The 25,931-nt window shown below is 48.8% G+C and overlaps 1 protein-coding gene across 1 annotated transcript; it reads right to left on the reverse strand.

The window, feature by feature from the left end:
* Window positions 1–3,732: 3,732 nt before the first annotated feature.
* LOC135372294 (uncharacterized) lies at window positions 3,733–4,515 on the reverse strand. Its single transcript, XM_064605939.1, has one exon. The coding sequence runs from the start codon at window positions 4,513–4,515 to the stop codon at window positions 3,733–3,735; it is 783 nt and encodes a 260-aa protein (XP_064462009.1).
* Between the last annotated feature and the right edge of the window lie 21,416 nt (window positions 4,516–25,931).

The following is a 25,931-nucleotide window of genomic DNA, read 5'->3' on the forward strand; positions in this document are numbered from 1 at the left end:
ACAGAGTTGATTTTCACAATAAATAAGACAACACTGAGAACGGATCCCTGCGGGACACCATTCTCTCGTACGAAGGGGCGGGATAGAGTGGTTCCCAATCGCACTCTAAAGGATCTGTGCTGGAGGAAGTTTGAAATGCATCTAAGGAGTCTGCCCTCCACGCCAAAGGAGTAAAGATCCTGCAGAATACCGTGTCGCCACGCAGTGTCATACGCTTTCTCTAAATCAAAGAAAACGGATAGGCAATGTTGTCTTCTGACGAAGGCTTCACGGATTGTGGTTTCCAGCCGAACAAGGTGATCCATAGTGGAGCACCCCGTTCGAAAACCACATTGAAATTCAGAAAGGCAATTATTTTCTTCCAAATGATGAACCAGCCGGTTATTGACCATTCGCTCAAATGTCTTCCCAATACAACTCGTAAGGGCGATAGGTCTGTAACTGGCTGGGTTCGATGCTTCCTTTCTTGGCTTGAGAAGGGGAATGACAGTCGCAGTCTTCCATAATAATGGTAATGTTCCCTCTGCCCAAACGCGGTTAAAGAAAAGGAGCAACAATTTTTTTGAGTCATCGGACAAGTGGCACAGCATAGAGTAGGTTACTCTGTCTGGGCCCGGGGCAGTGGCTTTAGCAGCGAATAGGGATCGCTGAAGCTCCGCCATCGTGAACCGCTGATTGTACACGTACTCATCACCACCACTCATTGGAATTTTTCGTTTCTCAGTGTTTCTTTTTACTCTAAGAAATTCGGGACTGTAATGGGATGAATCAGAGATGCGTTCAAAATGCCTGTTCTTGTCAGAAATCAGAGATGCCTGTTCTTGTAGGCTTCCGCACACCTGCCCGTTGACTTCTAAAAGAGGGATTGTATAACTGCGGTGTTCTCCTCTGATTTTGCGAAGTCTGTCCCACACTACTTTGGAGGGGGTACTGTGAGATAGAGAAGACACGAAGTTGTGCCAAGATGACCGCTTTGCTTGTTTCCGCGTCCATCTGGCCTTGGCTCTCGCCTTTTTAAACAAAAGAAGATTTTGTGATGTGGGGTACCTCCGAAATGTACCCCACGCACGATTTTGAAGTTTACGAGTTTCCTTCCACTCGCTGTTCCACCATGGCTTCGGTCGTTTCGGTAGACGACCGGAAGTCTGGGGAATGGATTGTGTTGCTGCATCGAGGATGACGTTGGTAATTACATTGTTGGCCTGTTCAATCGTCATCCTCTCCACAGGGATTAACGACAGGTCACATTTTTTAGAGAAAGCATTCCAGTCAGCATGTTGGAGCTTCCATCTAGGGCGGCATGCTGTCAGACTATTGACTGCACACATATACTTCAGGACCACTGGAAAGTGATCACTCCCAAGTGGGTTTTCTTCCACACTCCATTCTATATTTTGATATAGAGATGGACTGCAAAGCGATAAATCTAAGACCGAAAAAGACTGACTTGAACAGTGGACGTACGTAGGTGCTCCTGTATTTAAAAGACAGATGGAGGTTGATAACAAGACCCTTTCCAACATTTTCCCTCGGCCGTCGGTTCTTGCACTGCCCCAAAGCGGATTGTGGGCGTTAAAGTCGCCTAAGAGTATAAATGGAGTTGGAAGTTGGCTGATTAAGTGTTCTATATCCCTCTGTGCAAAACTTCCTGATGGTGGCAAATAGACCGAGCAGATAGTGACAATTCTGTCCAGACACATCTGCACGGCTACGGCTTCCAAGTCTGTAACTAAGTGGACTTCTCTGGACGGAACAGTTCCTCGTGTGACGACAGCCACGCCACCAGATGCGCGAGTAGCGTCTGTTCGATCTCTTCGAAATACATTGTGTCTACGAATTGGATTTGGTGTGTGTGTGTGTTTAAGTATGTTTCTTGGAGGCAGAAACATGCTGCATTGTACTTGTCGAAGAGATCGTTAATGTCGTCTAAGTTAGAAAGTAAACCACGGCAGTTCCACTGGAGGAAGTGGTTCATAACGGTCACACTAAAAAGGAGGAAAAGAAAGCGCAGCACTTGGTGACAACGACTAGAAAGGACTTGTACCATTTAGGGGGGTTGGACCCTTCGCGGGGGTTGTTTCTGTTGCTCATTCCCTTTGAAACCCCTTCCTCGTCCTTTTTCTCGTTTTTCCTTCCGTTGTGAAGGAATGCTGGGGAGGCTCGACGATGACTTCTGCGACATGCAGTCATCATCATCGACCTCCATACTTTGGGTGCCTCTTTGGGAAGGGGTTTTTACGACCCCGTCCCAAACTGATTGTGTGCCATCGACCTTAGAGGAGGCCATGGCTGTTTCTTTGTGGCCAGTTGAACGGCTGGCCTCCGTAACTGCAGGAGTCACCTGAGTGTCTCCAGCCTCCTGTTGGGGAGTGTAGGGTGGGAACTCAGAGACCTGCGAGCAGGTTTGAGTTTCCACAGATTTCCTTGGTGGTGCCACTCCCCTGCGCACCACTTCGGAGAAAGATCCTTTCATTTGAAATTCGTATTGTGTCTTTGCAGCTCTGTAAGGAATGTTTTGTACGGTTTTGATCTTTATGATTTCTTTTTCTTCTTTCCAACGTGGACACGATCGAGAGTACACCGGGTGGTTGCCCTGGCAGTTGGCACAACGGTACTCATTGCTGCAAGTCTCTGGCGAATGGTCTTTGCCAGAGCACTTTGGGCAGGTGGAGTGTCCGCGGCAGACAAGCGAACTGTGCCCAAAATTCTGGCACTTGAAACAACGTCTTGGGTTTGGAATGTATGGTCTGACATTGCAACTGAGGTAACCAGCCTTTATGTTAGAAGGTAACGCATGTAGTTGAAAAGAAAGAATAATGTGCTTGGTTGGGATTTCCTTACCATCCCTCCTCATAATGATCCGTTTTGCAGAGACCACGCCCTGCTCACTCAGTCCATCTTCAATCTCAGATTCTGTGCATTCCAGGAGTTCATCTTCTGATATTACACCTTTGGTTATGTTCAGTGTGCGGTGTACGTTAACACTTACAGGTATGTTCCCGATGTTTGACAGTGTCTGTTGTGCCGTGCTTTGATGTTTGTTCTGTACTTCGACCTGGATATCCCCAGCATTCAGTTTTCTTGCATTATAAGATTTACCGATTACTTTTTCGAGTTCCTTCGCCACAATAAAAGGAGAAATTTTCGCAAGTGGCTTTCCATCTTCCTTAGACTGAATTATTAGGAACTTCGGAAACCAAGGGTCTGGAGACAGATCAAGCAGATTCGGTTCAGGTCTCTCGGTGCGGCTCCGTTTTAGGCGCCGATCTGTTTTTTTAGAGTGGTGGTTATCCATATAAGAAGATATTATTGTTCAGTGCAGCAGGCGTGTCGCCCACCATGGAGCCCAACTTAGGGAACGTGCCCCGCACGCTAACACCTACCTCTGCACTATACCCTAGTGCAGCTTCTGGAGAGTGAAAAGACTGCCCAAGGTTGACCCTTGCCGCCAAAGAAGGTGAAGGGAGGAAAAGGAAGACAGTGAAGGAGTAGAGAAAGAAAAAGTAATGAAAGGGGAGATGGCGACTAGCTGAATAATCCTGGCCGGGACTTCCAGGACCACCCGTCTATGGGAAGCAGGGGCCAAAGCGGTGTGTTGCTTTCCCGGAGGGGCCCCGAAGGGTCCTAAACAACCTCCGGGTCCACTCAACCGCCAGGATCCCCCTTTCCCCAGACACGGGAAAGCCACGCACAGCTATAGGTGGGGGTCTCCCTCCTGCGGCGACCCAACCGTCAGTGCAGGAGGGGGCTACTGCGGCTGCTGCCGGGCGGTGGGGGCGCCATGTTCCCGACGCCGGGTGGGTGCATTTCAGGGAGGCTTGATGATGACTTTTGCGACATTCTGTCGTCATCATCAACCTCTATGCTTTGAAGGCCTTTCTGGGAGGGGGCTGTCACGCCTCCATCCCAAATCGACGGCATGCCATCGGCTTTAGAAGAAGCCGTGGCTGCTTCTTTTTGGCCAGTTGGACGGCTGACCTCCGTTGTAGCAGGAGACACCTGAGTGCCCCCAGCTTCCTCTTGGGGAGTGTGGGGTGGAGGCTCAATAACCTGCGAGCAGGTTTGAGTCTCCACGGATTTCCTCTGTGGTGCCACTCCCCTACGCACCACTTCGGAGAAACTGCCTTTCTTTTGAAATTCGTACTGGGTTCTAGCAGCTGTGTAGGAAATATTCTGCTCTGTTTTGATTCTGATTACTTCTTTTTCGTCTTTCCAGCGCGGGCATGATCGTGAGTATACTGGATGGTTACCTTGGCAGTTAGCACAACGGTATTCATTGCTGCAAGATTCTCCTGAGTGGTCTTTGCCAGCGCACTTTGGGCATGCCAGATGTCCGCGACATGCAAGTGCGCTGTGCCCAAAACGCTGGCATTTGAAACAACGTCTCGGATTTGGCACATAGGGCCTAACATTACAGCTCAGGTAACCTGCCTTTATATTGGTGGGTATGGTGTGTAGCTTGAAGGACAGAATAATGTGTTTGGTGGCAATTTCCTTGCCGTCCCTCCTTATCATGATTCTTTTTGCGCATACTACACCCTGGTCACTCAAACCCTCTTCAATCTCAGGTTCCGTGCATCCGAGAAGCTCGTCCTCTGAAATCACGCCCTTCACGATGTTCAATGTACGATGTGTCGTCACACTCACAGGAGTATTCCCAATGATTTTCAGTGTTTGTAATGCAGTGCTTTGTTGGTTACTTTGTACTTCAACCTGGATGTCTCCGTTGTTCAGTTTTTTTTGCGTTGTGTGCTTTACCAATGACTTTTTCCAGGTCCTTCGCCACAGCGAAAGGAGAAGTTTTTGCCAGTGACTTTCCATCTTCGGTTGACTGGATCAAAAAGATTTAGCTCAGTTCTTTCGGTGCGGCTCCTTTTCAGGCGCCGATCGTTTTTTTTTTTTTGAGTGTTGATTATCCATAAACAGAAGTATTATTATTCAGTACAGCAGGTGTGTCGCCCACCATCGAGCCCAACAGAGGGAGTGTGCCATACACACTAACATTTTCCTCTGTACTATACCCTAGCGCAGGTTTCAAGAGAGTGAAAAGACTGCACAAGGTTGGCCCTTGCCGCCAAAGAAGGTGAAAGAAGAAGGATTAGAAGGAAGGATACAAAGAAGAAAGTAATGAGCATGGGAGATGGCGACTAAGCTGAATAATCCTGGCCGGACCTTCCAGGACCACCCGTCTATGGGAAGCAGGGGCCAAAGCGGTGTGTTGCTTTCCCGAAGGGTCCAAAACAATGATGATGATGATGATGATGATTAAGGTTTTTTTGGCGCATTAGCGACGAAGGCCATAGTGCGCCAAGACAATGATGATGATTGAAGTTTTAATGGCGCATTGACAACAAACGCCAAGACAATGGTAGGGTCCAAAACAACCTCCGGGTCTACTCAACCGCCAGGATCCCCCTTTCCCCAGACACGGGAAAGCCACGCAAAGCTATACGTGGGGGTCTCCCTCCTGCGGCGACCCAACCGTGAGTGCAGGTGGGGGCTACTGCGGCTGCTCCCGGACGATGGGGGCGCCAAGTTCCCGACGCCGGGGATCTGTCTGGGCAGGTTCACTAGAATGGTTTGATCCCCAGTTCCCTCTCGGTTTTAGTCGATTCTCCAGGGTCAATTTATTGAGGCAAGCGCGTGTTTTACCGTTTTTAACCTATTCTCTTTTATCTCAGAGCCCAAAGACCGGAGTCTGAGTGCCACCAACCAATGCGGTGCTTCGGGCCCGCATGGCATGCAACTCCGTGCTTTGCTTACTTTATTTTTACCCCTTTTGGGGGACATTTTGTTTTAGCCAAATAAACGCCATTCCACTCATTCGCAGCTTTTCTCCACATTCGGATCCTGCATCTCAAGAGAAAATTGAAAAGGTATGGTGTAACGGCGGGGGAATATATTGTGTTCTTTCTAGTCTCACAATATAATCCCGATATCCGTATTGCTAAGGAAAAGGTGCTTACGGTGCAGGGGACTAGGCTGAAACCCGACATTATCTTGGAGCAGGGGAACGAAGTTGTTATTCTCGACGTCGCCATTGCCTGGGATTCTTCTGTTGCAAACCTGGAGAAGAAGAACACCGAGAAGGTCAGCAAGTACCAGGCTTTGGCGACGTTGTTTCCCGACAAGGATGTTCGGATATCGGGCGTGACGTTCGGTGCTAGGGGCATGACATGCCCTTCCACTCGCGCGATATGCTTGGACCTCGGCCTCTCAAAATCTGATATCGCATGGCTGGCGGCCAGAACGCTGGTGGGCAGTTTAATCTGCCTTAACCGCTTTATAAGGAAAGTCTAGGTCCTTGGCACTTTATACCCCTAGGCCAGTCAGTGCTTTTTAGCTGTTTTCTAACCTCCTTTTATTTACTTAGGCTAAAGTGAGATTGCTAAAGCCTAAACGCAACACGGCGCCCCGCGCACGTGAGGCATGCAGCAACTGACTTGGCCTATTTTTATTTCTTTTACCCCATTTTCTACCGGGGAAGTTTATGTTTTAGCCAAACGCCATTCCACTCATTCGAAGCTTTTCTCCACATTCGGATCCTGCATCTCAAGAGAAAATTAAAAAGGTATGGTGTAACGGCGGGGAAATATATTGTGTTCTTTCTTATCTGGGCATTCCCATGGGAATTTCTGATAGAGGCGATCTGGAGTTGGCACTGAGAGAGGCTCGCAAGCAGGCGATCGAGAAATCGATCCAAACCTATACCAACAAAAGTCTGTTCTTTCACCGAAGCGAGCCTGTTGGAAACCAGTGGTTATACCACGATTCCAGATACATGGCCGATGGAGACAGAATTCGAGCTCTCAGGCTAAGGACCAACTTGTACCCAACCAGGGCCCTATCTAATAAACGTGCCACTGATCCCAAAGCCATTGAATGCAGGTTCTGCAAGGAGAAGCCGGAGACAGCATTCCACATACTCCAAGAGTGTGAAAGGGTCCACTTACCAAGGGTGGAAAGACACAATTTCATAGCAAAGCAGGTCGTCCGACTGATCAAGAAGTACAATCCCGAGGTGGAAGTGGAAGAAGAGAAGCTGATAACTTCTCAAGATGGAGTCAGGTTGAAACCTGATGATGATGATGATGATTAGGATTTTAATGGCGCAAAGGCAACTTTGGCCATAGAGCGCCACGACAATGGTATGAATTAAAGCTCGTTAAAAATAGTCGATTTCATTTAAAGTCAAAATAGGAAATGTAAAAAGTAGTGAAAATATTTGCATGTTCACAGGTCGTTTAGGTAACCTATGTCTCTAAAAAAGTTGTACACATGGTTAAAACTGATGAGAGGTTCGTCCCCCAGCAAAAGCGCTGGGTGAAGAGGAACCCTATACTTGTAAAACAGTGAGAAGTGTTGTTGACGATGGTGTTCGTGATGAGTGCAAACTATGAGTATATGCACAACGGACAAGGCTGTCCCGCAATGCTCGCACTGTGGTATCTGCTCGCCTCGGAGAAGATACCCGTGTGTTAAGAAGGTGTGTCCAGCTCTCAGACGGCTGAACAGAACTTCATTTAATCGGTTTTCGAAGTGTTGTGCACACTGTCTTATCCGTGGTTTGATAGTGTGCAATTTGTTCAGAGTTTGCATGTCCCAAGAGCTTTGCCATTCTTTGTTGATAACATGTCTGAGGTCTCTCAGGAGATCACTGAGAGGAATCTCAAATGCCGTAATGTCGGTATCCTGAGCAGCAGCGGCAGCACGATCCGCGCTCTCATTTCCCTTTATGCCTACATGGCTGGGCACCCAACAAATGCGTAAACTGTGGCCCTTTCCTTGTATAAGACTCGCAAGATACTGTGCTCGTCTTACCAGCAGGTTTTTGTGCATGTGGAGACCACATATGGCATGAACTGCACTAAGAGAGTCTGTGTATATAACCGATGATGATGTGTGCGTTTGCAAGATATGGTTGAGCGCAACAATGATGCCATAAACCTCAGCACTAAAAACTGACAAAATATTGCTTAAACGGTGTGGCTTAGTGCATACGCCAGATACCATGGCACATGATACTCCTGTATTTGTTTTCGAAGCATCAGTGTATATTTCCACATGGTCGCCAAAGTTTTGCTTGAGGGCTTCAAATTCTTGTTGTATTTGCAGGGCTGGGCATTTCTGTTTGTCAAATTTCAGAAGAGTTGTATCATGTTGTACAGGTGGATACCAAGGAGATACCAGCTTACTGCACAACAAGGGCGGTAGATTATAGCTCGTAAAATTGTAACGTTCTACATCCCGCTGGACACGAATACTAAATGGAGCCACAGCATTTGGCTTATTAATAAAGAGCCGTTGGAAACAAGTGCTGGTTACAGTGGAGTGTGCAGGATGCTGTGGATAGCTCCTTACTCTCAGCCCATAAGACACTGCAAGGTAAAAGCGTCGCCTTTCCAAGGACCACTCGTTTGACTCAACATACAAGCTTTGAACCGGTGTGGTTCTAAAAGCCCCAAGTACCAGCCGCAAGCCAAGGTGGTGCACTGGGTCGAGAGCTTTCAGGACTGATAAGCGTGCTGATCCATATGCAACACATCCATAATCTAGTTTAGAACGAACAACAGAACTGTATATGCGGCGAAGAGTCTCTCTGTCTGCACCCCAGGAACGGTGTGAAATGGTTTTAAGAATATTTAAAGATTTCAAGCATTTTGCTTTCAAGATCTTGACGTGCGGCACGAAAGTGAGTTTTTTATCAAAGATGACGCCAAGGAATTTGTGTTCCTCATGTACAGCAAGAGCGTGACCATCAATAGTCAGTGTGGGGTCTGGGTACAGTCCCCTTCTCCTGGAAAACAGGACACAAACAGTTTTTTCTGAAGAGAATTTAAAACCATTTTGATTGGCCCATTTCAGCAGTTTGTTAATTGCGAGTTGCAGCTGCCTCTCACAAGTACTCAAATTTCTGGACGAATAAGAAATCTGTACATCGTCCACATACAAAGAGTATGAAATAGAAGGGGGAATAACGCTTGCTACTGAGTTCATTTTAACTATAAAAAGTGTTACGCTTAGTACTGAACCTTGTGGAACTCCGTTTTCTTGAATAAAAGGTCGCGACAGCGTTGTTCCCAGTTGAACTCTGAAGGTCCTACCTTGTAAAAAGTTGGTTATGCAACTGAGAAGTCGGCCCCGTACTCCTAATGAGTAAAGGAATCGGACGATACCATACTGCCAAGCAGTATCATAGGCCTTTTCTAAGTCAAAGAAAACAGACGCACAGTGATTTCCTCTAACAAAGGCCTCTCGAATAGTGGATTCCAACCGGATGAGGTGGTCTGCTGTCGACCGTGCATTTCGAAAACCACACTGGTTATTATTAAGACAGTTATTAACCTCAAGATAGTACATCAGTCGGTTGTTAACTATCCTCTCGAAAGTTTTTCCCAGACAGCTTGTCAGTGCAATAGGTCGGTAACTGGTTGGGTTTGAAGCATCCTTCCCAGGCTTCAGGAAGGGGATGACCGTTGCTACCTTCCATGTTGATGGCATTTGGCCCTTTTCCCAGACATTATTAAAAAACTTAAGCAAACATTCTTTAGATTCACTTGACAGGTGAGTGAGCATAGAATATGCAATGCGGTCTGGCCCCGGGGCACTGACCTTTACTGAAGACAGAGCTCTCAGGAGCTCTACCATGGTAAAGGGCTTGTTATATAGAAGGTTCTCACCACCTGTGACTGGAATGGCTTGTTTTTCAGCTTGTTGCTTTGTAGAGAGGAAATCCTTGTTGTAATGAGAAGAACTCGATATGTTATGAAAATGCTGACCGAGGAGGTCAGCCTGCTCGCCCAAGTTCTGACATGGGGCCCCATTTACCTGAAGTAAGGGGATAGAAAAGCCTGTATAATCTCCTTTAATTTTCCGAAGTCTATCCCAAACCACCTTTGATGGAGTGTTGTGTGTCAAGGAAGAGATAAAACTGCACCACGAAGAGCGCTTTGCCTGCTTTCTCGTCCATTTGGCTTTCGCCCGTGCTCTTTTAAATGCAAGGAGGTTCTCTGGAGTAGGGTATCTGCGAAAGATACCCCAAGCTCTGTTCTGTTCTTTGCGTGTTTTCCCACAATCGTTTGTCCACCAAGGTTTGGGACGCTTGGGGAGACGGCCAGATGTCTGTGGCACAGATTTCAAAGCGGCATTTATTATTGCATTTGTTATAACATTATTCGCTTCTTCAATGCTAGTATCTTCAAAAGATAATGGTACGAGGTTGGCTTCTTTCTGAAACAAGTTCCAGTCTGCCTCAGAAAGTTTCCATCGTGGAGGTCGTGACCTTAAAGAATTTGTTGGACCACGAAATTTTATAATGATAGGAAAGTGGTCACTACCACGAGGGTTTTGTTCAACTGTCCACTCCAGACGTGAAAAAAGTGCAGGACTGCACAGCGAAATGTCTAAAGAAGAGAAACTTTGCGTTGATGAATTTACGTATGTTGGTAACCCTGAATTTAGGAGACATAATGGCCTTGAGAGAAGAACCCTCTCCAACATTTTCCCCCGTCTATCTAGTTTTGAGCTGCCCCACAAGGGATTGTGAGCGTTAAAGTCGCCTGAGATTATGTAGGGCTGAGGAAGTTGATCGCATAGCTTTTCGAGTTCTCTTTGTTCTATCAATGATGATGGTGGCAAGTATAATGAACACACTGTCAAGACAGTGTCAAGGCAGACTTGAATGGCAACTGCCTCCAAGTCTGTGACAAGCGGAAGTTGTCTTGCAGCTATACTCTGCGGGAGGACCACAGCCACTCCGCCAGATGCACGAGCCCCAGTTGTACGGTCCTTCCCAAAAATATTATGTCTGCGGAAAGGATTATAATTTTCTTCGTGTAAGTATGTTTCTTGTAAGCAGAAGCAGACGGCACTGTACTTTTCAAACAGGTCATGTATATCATCTATGTTAGTGTGAAGGCCTCGACAGTTCCACTGAAGGAATACTTGCCCCATAATGAAAGTGTGAAATAACAAGAACAAAGGGAGACTGGCCATTGTGTGTATTAAGGAGGTACAACCCTTGGTGGGGGTAATTTCTGTTTATCTTGGGACTTGCCCCTCCCTCGGCCTCCTTGTTTCTCTTGTTGCTCCTTCTTTTGGGAAGGAGCACGTGGGTTAGATGAACTGGGGAGACTTGACGATGATTTCTGCGACATGCAGTCATCATCATCGAGCTCCATGTTGTGTGTGTCTGTCTGGACTGAACTCCCAGTGAGCCCATCCCAGACCGAGAGTACACCATCAACCTCTGCAGAGGCTGTGGTCACGATTTCTTGGCTGCCCATTCGAGCAGCTGGAGCCAATGGAGGAGAACTCTCCACAGGCCCTTCTTGTGTTTGGGGAGCTTGGAGTAAAGGCCCAGACGTCTGGGTCTCTACGGATTTCGTCGGCGGCGTCGCTCCCCTACGCGCCACCGCAGCATAACCGCCTTTTTTGCCAAATTCAAATTTTGTTTTTGCTTCCCTGTAGGTGATATTTTCTGTTGCCTTAATTCTCAGGATGTCTTTTTCTTGCTGCCACTGAGGGCAGGACCGTGAGTAGACTGGGTGATTTCCGTTGCAATTTGCACATTTAATCTTATTTTGACAGGTTTCTACTGTGTGATTTTTATCTGTATCGGCGCATTTTGGGCAGGTAGTGCGTCCTCGGCAGGCCTGTGATCCATGCCCAAAACGTTGGCACTTAAAGCAACGACGTGGATTAGGAATGTAAGGTCGTACGGGGCAGTTGATATATCCTGCTTTGATGTCTGTTGGTAGTTTGTGTAGTTGAAACGAGAGTACAACATGCTTCGTCTGGACTTCTTTGCCATCTCGACGCATTACAATCCGTTGAGCTCTAACTACACCCTGATCCTTTAGGCCTTCCTCTATTTCAGTGTTAGAACAGTCAAGAAGATCATGTTCTGAAATTACGCCCTTTATGATGTTCAGTGTCCTATGTTCAGAAACAGTAACTGACACATCAGCGATTCTATTGAGAGAGAGTAGGGTGGAGCTTTGCAGTCTCGTTTGTACTTCAATTTGAATGTCACCTGTTTGCAGTTTCTTTGCTGCATAGGATTTTCCAATGATCTTCTCGAGTTCCCTGGCAATGACAAATGGTGATACTTTTGTCATAGACTTCGTGCTGTCTACTGCATGGACAATAAGGAACTTCGCAAACCAATGTTCTGGAGTGAGGTCTGGTAGCTGCATTGGCTGTGCATCGGTGCGGTGCCGCTTGCGGCGCCGATCATGATGATTAGAGTTTCGATAATCCATATAAAGGAGAGTACTGTTTCAGTGCAGTAGGTGCGTCACCCACCTTGGAGCCCAACAAGGGAACGTGTCCCACACGCTAACGCCTGCCTCTGCACTATACCCTAGTGCAGCTTCTTGAAGAGTGAAAGACTGCCCAAGGTTGACCCTTGCCGCCAAAGAAGGTGAAAAGAGGAAAAGGAGAGAAGGAAGGAGACCAAGGAAGAGAAAGTAATGAAAAGGAAGATGGCGACTAGCTGAATAATCCTGGCCGGGCCTTCCAGGACCACCCGACTATGGGAAGCAGGGGCCAAAGCGGTGTGTTGCTTTCCCGGAGGGGCCCAGAAGGGTCCTAAACAACCTCCGGGTCCACTCAACCGCCAGGATCCCCCTTTCCCCAGACACGGGAAAGCCACGCACAGCTATACGTGGGGGTCTCCCTCCTGCGGCGACCCAACCGTGAGTGCAGGAGGGGGCTACTGCGGCTGCTGCCGGGCGATGGGGGCGCCAAGTTCCCGACGCCGGGAGGTTGAAACCTGACATAATCATGAAGAAGGGCGATGACGTTAAGATCTTGGACGTTGCCATTGCATGGGACGCCAGCGCATCGACCCTGAAGGAAGTGAACCAAGGGAAAGTACAAAAATACTCATCCCTGAAAGCCTCCTTCCCCGGCAAGAATGTTGAAGTGCACGGTCTGTGCTTTGGTGCGAGAGCTGGCACCTGTGCAAGTACAAGACAGACCTTGAAAGATCTGGGATTTACCAAGAATGATATCGGTTGGTTGGCAGCAAAGGTCCTAGTCGGCAGCCTGATCTGCTTAAGCCGTTTCTTCAAAAAGGTATAGCCCGAGGGAACCCTGGCGAAACACCAAGACTATGATACCGATACAAGCTCTGCGCTACGGTTTGCTACCCCTACTGCTGGGGCTTCCAGATGCACTTTGGTGTTAGGTTCTGAGACGGATGCCGATGTAACTGACCCTCCCCGACTCAATCCGACTCACGGCATGATGAGCGGATTAAGAACAGGTTAGAAGGCTCAACACCGCCGTCCCCTGTCTTCCCAGCAGGGCTAACCAAATGGCCTCAGAGCCTAACGATACACCCCATTTGGGGAAAGAAGAGTTATAGCCAAATAAACGCCATTCCACTCATTCGAAGCTTTTCTCCACATTCGGATCCTGCATCTCAAGAGAAAATTAAAAAAAGGTATGGTGTAACGGCGGGGGAATATATTGTGTTTTTTCGGTAGCCAAATAAACGCCATTCCACTCATTCGAAGCTTTTCTCCACATTCGGATCCTGCATCTCAAGTGAAAATTGAAAAGGTATGGTGTAACGGCGGGGGAATATATTGTGTTCTTTCCGGGAAAGTTTGAGTTTTAGCCAAATAAACGCCATTCCACACATTCGAAGCTTTTCTCCACATTCGGATCCTGCATCTCAAGAGAAAATTAAAAAGGTATGGTGTAACGGCGGGGGAATATATTGTGTTCTTTGGGGGGGGGGGGGGGGGTGGCTGTCGAGATTTCCCCTGAGCGTTCTTTTCGCTGTGCTTTTGCGCTCTGCTTCTTTGTGTGTGTTCGCTCGACAGTCAGGCAGGCCCACCTCCACGTGGTCCCCTCTGGGCGGGTTCCCTACTTTTAGAGAACCCGGCTAAATGGCCTGCCGCGGGCTTTGCCCCGCAGTGGGGCAAACAGATTTATCGTACGATTACCTCTCAAAAGAGGCGGATTGAGGCCCGTTCTCAGCCCCACTGCCCTCGCCTAAGGGCACCTACATTAAGATGGACACTCATGTGGTTTTGTTTCCCCCCGGGGAACTAAGGTGTCATGTTTGCGGAGACAGAGTCTCTTCAAGAGAAAAATTTCAAAACCATTACGCCAACAGTCATCAACTATCTACTGTATGGAGATGCTCAACTTGTGGAATTAAAGAACTCGGATGTGCAAAAAGTATGTCCTCCCACCATACTAAGTGCAAAAGGCGATTGGGAGCGCACCACAATATCTCCCCACAACCTGGATCCTCGGCGCCAGCGCCTCTTCAGAGTCTACCCACTCAGGACCATCACATTGTGGGCTCAGCACCAGCTATGCAAGGATCAGAAGGCTTCGAAAGATCGCAGCTTCAACCTGATTATTTGGCAGCTACTCGACTACTACAAGACCCTGATATACGAGATCAAGCTACGGCCACTGTCCGGCTTCCACGGAGATCGGTAGGATCCGACGATATACAGCATGACCTGGGGACTGGATCTGGTGGGCCTGAGGTGGCGGAGCCCGGTGGGCCTGTGCCGGACGGAGGGCCCGACGCTGTAGCGTCTGGGGGTGGTTCCCCAGGAGGGGCAACTTTGAATGACTATAATGTGCAACCTGATAAAAGTTCGTCAGTGAGCGGTACAGCCCAAGTTCATGTAGACAGTGGCTCTCTTGGAGACCACTCGGTTTCCTCGAACACACGTGACCTTCTAAGTGAGGAAAACCTATCACAGCTGGCTGAGGCCATTGTGGCGGCTGGTGCCGACGCGCCCTGCGATGTGCTCACGGATTTGGTTGCGATTCCGTCCACTTGTAGAGATGAAATGCCCCTTGATTACGACTATCACGCTAATATCACACTACCAGAAGTGGTGATGGCGCCTGGCCCGTCGCCCGGCTCGGTCCCGCTGGGGTCTGTTCCCGAGGGTCTGGCTGAGCCAGTTTCGGATCCTGTGCAGTTTCCTATGGTCGCTGGACCGACTCCGAATTGACGGCCTTAGCCAGGGCTGAAGTTGCGATAGCAGGCCACCCATTTATTAATCAGGAGTTGGCCAAGACATTTAAATCAAGGACACTCATGGCAATTCGTATGATGAGCCACCAGGGGCGATACAAGGCCATCTTCCGAAGTGTTTCCGAGGACCACAGACAAGCAGACGCCTCTTCCTCAACAACACCTATGATTTATCAAGACAACCAGCTACAGCTGAGCCTTCAGAATGTGGTTTCAGATATGACTGAAGTAGGCTTACATGATCCAGCCCTGAGTTATAACCTCGTATCAGCTCCTCTGAGTATGTCAGATTTATCCACGATAATGAGCCACTTTGGGGTGGCAGCCACTACGAGGGCGCACAAGAAGGATCGGAGAAGACAGCGGCAAAGGACAAGACATTGCCCGAGGCGAGCGAGAAAACAGGAGCGCTTCCTTCACCACCAAAAGTTGTATCGGAAGGGACCGAAGATACTAACCCACCACCTTCTTCTTGAAAACGAATCTGAAGATGGAGCCCTCACCCTAGAGGACGTACACCAAACCTATGATGCCCTCTTTTCGAGTAACACCCCTCCTGAGGTATCGTCATCTATGGCTGCACCTATGGGCCCTTTAAACATGCCAGTGGTCCCATTCACACCAGACGAGATAGAGGTTGCAGTCAGGGGTATGGATACCAAGTCGTCCCCGGGTCCTGACGGTATCCGGGTGGCGGACCTCCATCGAATCCCTTCACGCATTTTGGGACATATAATGAACAACTTCTTGCACTTCAAAAATATTCCGGAGGATCTCAAAGTATCAAGGACAGTATTTATACCGAAGAAGGGCGTCCCACAATCAGCGAGTGACTTAAGACCTATTACTGTGGGCCCTGTGCTATCCCGCCCACTTTCAAAATTGCTGCTAGGACGGTTCTCTAAAGAGGTACAGTTTCATCCGCTACAAGGTGGCTTTCAACAAGACCGCAGCACGAGCACCAATCTCCTCTTATTGCAAGGTGTCATAAAGATTATGAAAAAGAAGCGTCGCAGCCTGTATGTAGCAAGCTTGGATTTACGAAAAGCTTTTGACTCCCTGGCCCACCAAGCAATTTTCACCACACTCCGGCAAAGAGGGTTTCCAGAGCATTATGTGGAACTTGTACAGAAACTATACGAGAATTGCTCAACTACATTCCACCTGGATGGAAGGTCGGATGGAAAGCGGATTGTGGTGCGTCAGGACATCAAGCAGGGGGACCCGTCCTCCCCTTTGCTTTTCAACACCATCATTGATCCCCTGCTTCATCACCTAAGCACCTCAGGCCTAGGGGTCAAGTTGGACCAGGCTCATGCATCTGCGTTAGCCTTCGCTGACGACATTGTCTTAATATCAGAGAGTGCCGAGGGGCTGAAGTCCCTGATCACCATCACGGAACAGTTTCTCAGGTCCACAGGGTTGTGCCTAAACCCATCAAAGACTCAATACTTTGGCTGGCGGTATGATGGCCGAAAAAAGTGGTTTGATTACGGCATCCCTTCCATCAACATCGCCGGAGTCGCCATCCACCCTCGCCAGAAAGACGTGCCTACAAGATATTTGGGTCTCAATTTCTATCCCAATAAAGGACCGAAGATGGAGGACGCCCTCTCTGAGGATCTTTTGAGGGTCATCAGGCACGCTTCGCTAAAACCGTTTCAACGCCTAAGATGCATTAACACCCTGGTGCTACTCAGATACCTGTACATACGGGCCAATACCCTCACCGTCCTCAATGACGCGGCGAAGAAGGACAAAGCATTACGGCATATTATTAAACAAGTTTTGCATTTGCCGCAGTCCTTCCCCACAATTCACCTCCATCTACCAGTGAAGGAGGGCGGCTTGGGAGTACTGGACCTTCAGTGGGTGGCTGCGGGCATGCAGATCAAAGCCTTCGCCAGGATGGCTTGGCTGCGGAGCCCCTTCGTGGACGCAGTATTGGCAGGGTTGTCCGATCAAGAACGAAGATTATCAGCATTCCTCGGAATACCTACAGGAATTTCCAGTCAGTACGAGATAGCAGCAGCGGTTAGGGACGCCAGGAAACACTATATCACCAATAAAATCGCTGCTTACAACAATAAGGCGTTATTCGCCCATCGAAGAGAGCCTGTGGGAAATACCTGGCTGTATCATGATAGCAGGCTCCTCAAGGATGGTGATAGAATTCGTGCTTTAAGACTCCGAACTAATTTATATCCGACAAAAGCACTGACCAATCGGCAAGCCATCGACCCGAGGGCGCGTGAATGTCAATTTTGCCCAGGAAAAGAAGAAACAGCGTTTCACATCCTGCAGGGCTGCGAGAAAGTGCATTTACCTAGAGTGGAGAGACACAATTTTGTAGCAAATCAGATAGCACGCCTTTGCAAAAAATATAGCCCGGACGCTACTGTCACTCAAGAGAGGGTATATACAACCATGGATGGAACCAGGCTGAAGCCGAACTTAGTGATAACGGAAGATGATTCATTGACCATTCTAGATGTAGCGGTGGCCTGGGACGCCACTCCCAGTACCTTGGAAGATATCAACAGAGCCAAGGAACAGAAGTATGCTGGGCTAGTCTCGACTTTTCCGGATAAACGTGTGTCCATCCATGGCCTGTGTTTTGGAGCGCGGGGCGGCACCTGTGTCACCACCCGTAATGCCCTGCAGAAGTTAGGCTTCACCAGAAGTGACATCAGCTGGTTGGCCTCTCGAGTCTTAGTTGGCAGCCTTATCATGTTAAACCGTTTTAATCGTATGGTGTAGTCCGCCTTGTGAGTGCCTTTAGCTTTCTACTAGTTGGCTCAAGGTTTTATTGGGTTGTACCCCTTAGTCTTGTTTTTATTCTGCTTGGTTTTAGCTGTATTCTTATAACGGTTTTACCAAGCGGGAATGTTCGGGGTCACATGGGCAGACCACCACCCGGCCCGGATTGGCTAATCATGGGTCGATCCCGAACACTTCCCTCTTGAACCGCCGCAGGTTTTACCCCTCGGGGAAAATTCCAAGTTTTAGCCAAATAAACGCCATTCCACTCATTCGAAGCTTTTCTCCACATTCGGATCCTGCATCTCAAGAGAAAATTAAAAAGGTATAGTTTAACGGCGGGGGAATATATTGTGTTCTTTCCTTTCCGCCACCTTTGCCCGGCGTGGCACACCTTTTTCGCTGCTTCTTTTCCGTGTTCTGCGAAGTGTTCTTGACGGTGTGTCACAAGTGCTCCCCCACCTCCTCGTGGTGCCGGGTGGTAACGGCTCTGCTCTTTGCATAGCCGGCCAAGTGGGGAGCGCAGGCCTTTTGGCCTGGTGCAGGTGAAACCTGTGTTCTTTCTTCTTTTGGGTCTCCCTGTTCATAGCACAGGGGGCCTACACCTGCATCGTTGAGTGCGAGCGTTGTGTCTTTTCTTTGAGGATGGCGACCCATGAATGGGTTACCGTCTATCCACCACAAGCCAGTCTTTCCTGTCACCTTTGTGACCTTCCTGTGTCGTCACGACCCAAACTCGAGAGCCATTACCTTCTTACACACAATACAAGGCTCATATGGAAATGTGGTGTTTGCTTGACCAAAACATCCAATTCAAGTAAAACTATATCATCACACCACACCAAATGTAAAAGAAAGCTCAGATCCCAGGTAGACCTCTCTGGCTCTACACGCTGGCTCTGGCTCTGGTTCCTAACGTCCTGCTCTGGCTTCCTTACAGGAGTGGTGGAATGGGGCTTTTGCCAGTACTGTGGACAGCTCCAGCAGTCCAGTTGAAATCTTTGGGTAGACTGCGGCGCCTCGGCAACGTTTTTGTTGACGAAATTTTCAACGAGGTGCTCGGAGGCTACGCCTCGCGACTGTCCACAGTGCTGGGTGTTCCTGATGGTATAGTGCACGGAAAGGAGTTGCAACTGGCCCTGAACGAGAGCAAGAGGAAATGGTTCGGAGACAGGAAAGGTAGTTATGCAAAGAGGGATCTGTTTGCCTTCGAGAAGGATCTCCTCGGGAACGGGTGGCTGCACCCAGACTGTCAGTTTATTAAAGAAGGCGATAAAATCAAGGCCTTGCGGCTCAGAGCCGATGTCTTCCCAACAAGATCTCTTTTTAATAAACATGCTGAGGACCCCGCGGCTCGACTCTGTCACCATTGTCGGGAGGCCGAAGAGACGCCTTGCCACATCCTCCAGTACTGTGAACGAGTGCACGGCCCCAGAGTCGAGCGCCACAACTTCATTGCAAAACAGTTACAGAGACTTGTTGTTAAATATTCTCCGAACACTACTGTTTCTGCGGAGAAAGTCTTCACTGTTGGTGGCGCTCGGCTCAAGCCAGACCTTGTACTAGATAGGGGGCATGAGGTACTTGTGGTGGATGTGGCAATAGCGTGGGACTCTTCTGTGGCCAATCTTGAGAAGAAGGCAAGGGAAAAATCTGATAAATATGCCTGTTTGGCTCAGCTTTTTCCAGGCAGAGCATTCAGAGCGGTCGGGGCGGTCCTCGGTGCCAGGGGCCTGGTGTGTCAATTCATGCGGAAGTTATGTGAGGAGCTTGGCCTCTCGAGGTCTGATGTGGCATGGTTGGCGGCCAGGGCCCTGGTGGGAAGTCTGATCTGCCTGAGCCGGTTTGTACGGAAGGTGTGACTGGGTCGGCCATTGGTTTCCCTGTGGTTGCTAGATCTTCTTGTGGTGTTGCTTGATATTCTCTGCGGTTTTGCGAGAGTTTTAACGCAAGGTGCATGAATGCACTTTAAGATCTTGCGTTGGCATTCGAGCGCTTGTTGCTCGTTGGTTCCATCAATATTTCTTAACATCTGGTAGCAAATACTCTTCTTTGAATATCCTGTAATAATTACACCTCCTTCTCTGTGGTCCATCTAGATCTTCTCTGGTGTTGCTAGATTTTTGAGTAGCTTTGCCTGATTCTTTACGCTTAGTGTATTATTACACTCCAAGATCCTTGCGTCAGCAGTCCGAGCGTTTGTTGTGCTCGCTCGCTCAGTCATATTCTTAACATCTTTGGCATATGCACCTTCTTAATATCCTGTAGCAAATACACCTTCCTTATGTTCTTGACGAGTTGTTTGATCTTCTCTGTGGTTCGCTGGATTATTAGCACTTAGTGTATTATTACACTTCAGATCTTTGTGTTGGCACTGCGAGCCTTTGTTGCTCGTATGCTCCTTCAATAAGTTGAACATCTGTAGCAAATACACATTGAACATCTAGTAACAATACGCCTTTGAACATTCTGCAACAGATGTACCATCCGAGTATTCTTACAATTGCTTTTGTAGCAAATACCACCATTCTGGCTTTTCCCCCTGATTTTGCCATAGGGAAGTGGAGAGGAGTTCCCGTGGTTTCGCTATTTTGATCGGGACTCTTCTTTGTGTTTTTCAGTTTAACTTTGAGGCGTACTACGCTCCACTCGTTTCAGCCATTTGTTGGGCGAGTTCTTATCCGTATTCTTAGTATGTTCTTTTACCGGTCTTAACCCCAAGTCTGGGTCTAAGGCCAACTAGCTCACTGCGCTCCGCGCGGTGAGGCTACAGATCCCCGACTTGGTTTTAACCCGTTCGCGGGTACAAGTTAGTTTTAGCCAAATAAACGCCATTCCACTCATTCGAAGCTTTTCTCCACATTCGGATCCTGCATCTCAAGAGAAAATTAAAAAGGTATGGTGTAACGGCGGGGGAATATATTGTGTTCTTTCTGCCTCTGCCACCATTGCGGCCAGAGCGAGGAGACCCCGGCCCATATCCTACAGCATTGCGAGAAGACGCATGGCCCCAGGATCGAGCGGCACAATTATTTATGTAAACAAATCTGTCGCTTGGTGACACAGTATAGCCCCGGTGTCAACATTACTCAAGAAAGAATTTTTAATGTGCAGGTGGCCCGCTACAAACCGGACATTGTCGTTGAGGATGGCGACAACGTCGTCATTCTTGATGTGGCTGTGGCATGGGACAGCGCTGCCAGCACCCTGGAGAGTAGGTGATGATGATGATTCAGGTTTTCTTGGCGCATAAGCAACGAAGGCCATAATGCGCCAAGACAATGATAAGGAAAGTACTGTTAAAAGTATAGCGATTCAGCTAAGATAAAACTGTACAGTTAGAGAATAAAAGGACATGAAGCTAAAACTACAATGCGTTTAAAACACCAACGTCTTCAAAGAAACTAAACACCCGTTCAAATGGCAGAAGAGCCTCATCCCCCAGCAAAAGGGATGGATGTAGAGGTGTGTGGTATGTGTAGAGCTCATGGAAATGGTGAAGTCTGTATGTTTCATGTGATGGACATGTAATAAGCATGTGGAGGACAGACTTTATCTCGTCGCATCGAGTGCAATGTGGAGCCTCTTCATTGCAGAGGAGGTGACTGTGGGTCAAATGAGTGTGCCCAATTCTCAACCTGGCAGAAACAACTTCATGAAGACGACTGTTAAAAATCTGTGTCGGTTTAACAATGGTGGGCTTAACCAGGTGAAGTTTGTTGGTGTGTAGTGTATCCCAGTGCTGCTGCCATCTGCTATTTATGGCCCTCATAAGTGGAGAGTAGGTGCAGAGAGAAAGTGGTAAAATATGATCTACTTAGGCAGTGCTTCCCGGACAAGTCCGTGTTTGTGGAGGGAGTCGTCTTTGGGGCCCGAGGGCTTACCTGTGTCACCACGAGGAGGGTGTGCCGCTACCTGGGGCTCACGACGTCGGACATTTCATGGCTGGCGTCGAGGGCACTCGTCGGGAGCTTAATTTGCCTGGGCAGATTTGTTCTATCTGTATGAAGCAGTAAGACTTGGTCTGCCGTTTGGTTGTTGTGTGGCATCTTTTAGTCCGCTGTCGTTGCGACCCTCTGCGGTCTCCATCGGACAGTGGGAAATTTACGATTTAGCGTTCGCTCGTTTACTCCCCCCCCCCTTTGGTGTCCCGTGCGGGGATTTTTGTCGGGCGGTTGGGCCCTGTCTCTTTGTTAAATTTTTCGTTTAGTCGACGACCCGGGCCAAGTTGGGCTTCTGGGCGCCACCTACCACACCTTGCTAACGCATGGTGTGGCGTCAAGAGCCAGACTTGCCCTCGTTTTAACCCGTCTTTGCGGGAAAGTTTGAGTTTTAGCCAAATAAACGCCATTCTACACATTCGAAGCTTTTCTCCACATTCGGATCCTGCATCTCAAGAGAAAATTGAAAAGGTATGGTGTAACGGCGGGGGAATATATTGTGTTCTTTCCCCCCCTGTCTTCCCAGCAGGGCTAACCAAATGGCCTCAGAGCCTAACGATACACCCCATTTCGGGAAAGAAGAGTTATAGCCAAATAAACGCCATTCCACTCATTCGAAGCTTTTCTCCACATTCGGATCCTGCATCTCAAGAGAAAATTGAAAAGGTATGGTGTAACGGCGGGGGAATATATTGTGTTCTTTCGCATCGAGGGGTGGATGCCAAGGTTCCCCCAGCGTTTCTTGTGTGCGATTGCTGGTAGCTCTTGTTGCTTGCAAGTTTTGGATCTCTCTCTTTATTAGAGTGTTCACCTTGGCATCCCGGCGGACCCACGTCCTCGTCGTGCCCCCTGGGCGGGGGCCAGGTTTGTCTGGCTCCCGGCTAAGTGGTCCGCCAAAGGGGTCTCCACCCTGTGTGTGTGGGCATTGTTCGTTCCTTTTGTCTTTCTGAGCAAGGTAGATCGCCTTGGCTCATACCACACACTCCCCTCTTTTAACCCTTTGCCCTTGCTTCAAACATTTTTCAAATGGAACGTCAGGTAGCGGTGTAGCCCCCCGCTGATCTGAACTGTCCTGAATGTGGTAGAACATCAACCTCCCGGACGGCATTTCAGCAACACTATGCCGAAGTCCATAATGTTCAACTTGTATGGAGATGCTCGGTATGTCACAGCAAAGAGTTTGAGTCGGTGAAGTCCATCTCATCGCATCTGACAAAATGTGCTCGAAAACATCAACCTGTAACCCAACCACAGCCTGTGGTACCACCGAATATTGTTTCACAACCAGAAAGGGTTGGTGCGTCTGCTCCTGAACTTGGAAGCAGTGCCAGCATGCCAACAGCTGACACTATTATTTCCCATGGTCGATGGGTGGAATCTGAATTAAGAGCGCTGGCCAATCTTGAGGTGTCCTTGGGAGAGCATCCCTTCACCAATCAAGAGCTCTCAAAGCGCTTCCCAACTAGAACGTTGATGAGCATACGCATGCAACGCCATCAACAGCGCTACAGGGACATCCTCAGATTGGCAAGACAGGATCTTGCGGTTGCAAGAATGACAGCGCGAGTCCTACAGACGACCAGGGATGATGCACCAACGATGAGTCAGACTAGCCAGCAGCAGGAGCAGCAGAAAATGGCTTTACCAGATGATGTGGTTGGGAATGCTGTAGAGCCCATTGGTCCGGGCTGCGAGTTAAACACTATATCCAACACCATATCTGTATCTTGTGTGGCTCCAGATTGGAGCCAAGAGCACTCTATTCCACCCAGCAAGAGGGGGGATGTCCTCCTGGTGGGGCCTTTGGTGTTCAGTCCGGGGAGGGGCTGGACGTGCCCGCGGGGGTCGCTGATCCCATGGACCGCTCCCGCCATATGACCGATTCTTCCATCACGAGTACCAGTGAGACACTTGAGCCCACTCCACCGGGGCCAAATTTAACACCAATTTCATCTGGTGTGTCTGAGATATCTATGCTAGCTGATATGCTGGCGATGGGTGGGTTATCCCCCCCGGGTCCGATACCTTTTGGTAAGGACCCAGACGGTGGTATCATAGACAACGGTGATAACCGTGATAATCAACGAAGTGTCTCTGTGGCCAATCCCGGTCCACATACGGTCGGTGGGGGATCCGGGGGGCTGGCGGTTCCTGCGGGTTTGGACGGTGTCGTCCCGGATGGGGCGTCGGTGGCCCTGCCGGGGGGCTCCTTCCATGACGTCAATCTCAAACTGGATGAGAACATCACCTTACAAGACTTCTGTGATGTAGGATTGTTGGATACCGCTTTGGCAACTCGTCTGGCCTCTGGTCCGATATCCATGAGTGATTTATCGACCATATTCCATCATTTCGGTCTGAGTGCTGGGACCAAACCATCTCATCATAGGCAGCAAACTCCTCCTACTATGCCTACCCCTAAGAACAGAGGGGAAAGGAAGAGGATGAGATTTAATAAACACCAACGTTTGTATCGCCTTGGTCCCAGAGTACTGATTCATCAACTGATGTCGGAAAGAGAGGATGGGTCTTGTCCAGTTTCTATCCAGGACATACATGAATATTATGACCCTTTGTTATCAGCCTCTACGAGGCATTTGGGGGTACACTTACCTTCATCAACTAAAGCCTGTGTTCAGCTTTGTGAGTTTGAACCTGAAGAGGTTGCCGGGGCCTTAAAAGGTATGGAGGCTGGTGCTGCACCAGGTCCTGATCGAATCACAGTTAGCGATCTACGTGCAATTCCATCTGCAATATTATGTCACGTCATCAACAACTTTTTTGTCTTCCAAAGAGTACCAGAAGACTTGAAGCAGTCCAAGACAGTGCTTATTCCTAAGAAAACTACTCCCAAAGTGGCGGCGGATGTCCGCCCAATAACAATGTCACCAGTGCTGTGCCGTTTATATTCTCGACTTTTGCTGGGGCGATTAACTGCTGTTAACACGTTCCATCCTATGCAAGGCGGCTTCCAGGATGACAGAGGTACAAGCACGAACCTGTTAGCCCTCCAGGCGATGATGAAGATTTTTAAGAAGCAAAAGAAGAGCTTTTTTGCAGTAAGCTTGGATATCAGGAAGGCCTTCGATTGTGTTTCCCATGAGGCCATATTGGCGGCTGCTCGGGGAAGAGATATCCCTGAGCATTATTGTGCCATCTTGGAGGATCTCTATCTAGGGTGTTCGACAACTTTTCATTGGAACGGCAGGACGGATGGAAGTAGGGTGCCCGTACATCAGGGCATTAAACAAGGGGACCCGCTTTCGCCGTTCCTGTTTAATGCCGTGCTCGACCCCTTCCTCCAGACGGCCAACCAATCAGGCCTCGGGGTTGAAATACAGAACAACCATGCCGCAGCGATGGCCTTCGCTGATGATCTTATGCTCTTTTCATCAAGCCTGGAGGGGCTGAAGTCTCTGGTTCGTATGTCAGAGCAGTACCTCTGTCTAGCCGGCCTATCGCTAAACCCAGCAAAGGCACAGTACTTTGGGTGGCGTTACAATGGTGTAACAAAATGGTTCAATTATGACATTCCGCCGCTCACTGTGGGAGGGAACGTGGTTATACCACGTGGAAGAGACGTTCCCATAACCTATCTTGGACTGCGCTTCTATGTGAATAAACCATCGAAGCTTGATGACGTGACAGCAGAAAGCATGATCAACCTCATAAAAACTGCAGCGCTAAAGCCTTTCCAAAAGTTAAAGTGTATTCGACAGTTGGTCGTGCCCCGGTACCTCTACCAGCTTTCAAACATTCTCAGTCCACTCTCTCAAGCTGCTAAAACGGATAAGTCCATTAGAAATCATGTGAAGCAGATGATGCACCTTCCCCACTCGTTCCCTAGTCCACACGTGCACCTTCCGGCTCGGGAAGGCGGCCTGGGCGTGCTTCATCTGGAATGGGTTGCTGCGGCCGTGCAATATAAGGCTACAGCAAGAATGGCTAGGCTGGTGGACCCGTTCATTGATGCTGTGTCAGTCCTTGGCCTTGGTCAGAATACGAGTAGGCTGGCGTCGTTCCTGGGTATCCCTGCGGGGATAACTGGGAGGGACGAGGTCAATAGAGCCTTAGACAGTCTTCGGAAGACCTATTGGGATAACCGTATATCGGAATACAATAACAAGGGGCTCTTTGCCCACAGAAAGGAACCTGTGGGCAACGCTTGGCTGTTGAACGATTCCCGCCTTATGAAGGATGGCGATCGGATA

Source organism: Ornithodoros turicata, unplaced genomic scaffold (genome assembly GCF_037126465.1).
Source record: "Ornithodoros turicata isolate Travis unplaced genomic scaffold, ASM3712646v1 Chromosome14, whole genome shotgun sequence".
NCBI classification, from domain to species: domain Eukaryota; kingdom Metazoa; phylum Arthropoda; class Arachnida; order Ixodida; family Argasidae; genus Ornithodoros; species Ornithodoros turicata.

Coding starts and splice junctions, on each gene's coding strand:
- LOC135372294 (XM_064605939.1), bottom strand. CDS start 4,515: ATGATAAGGAGGGACGGCAAGGAAATTGCCACCAAACACATTATTCTG.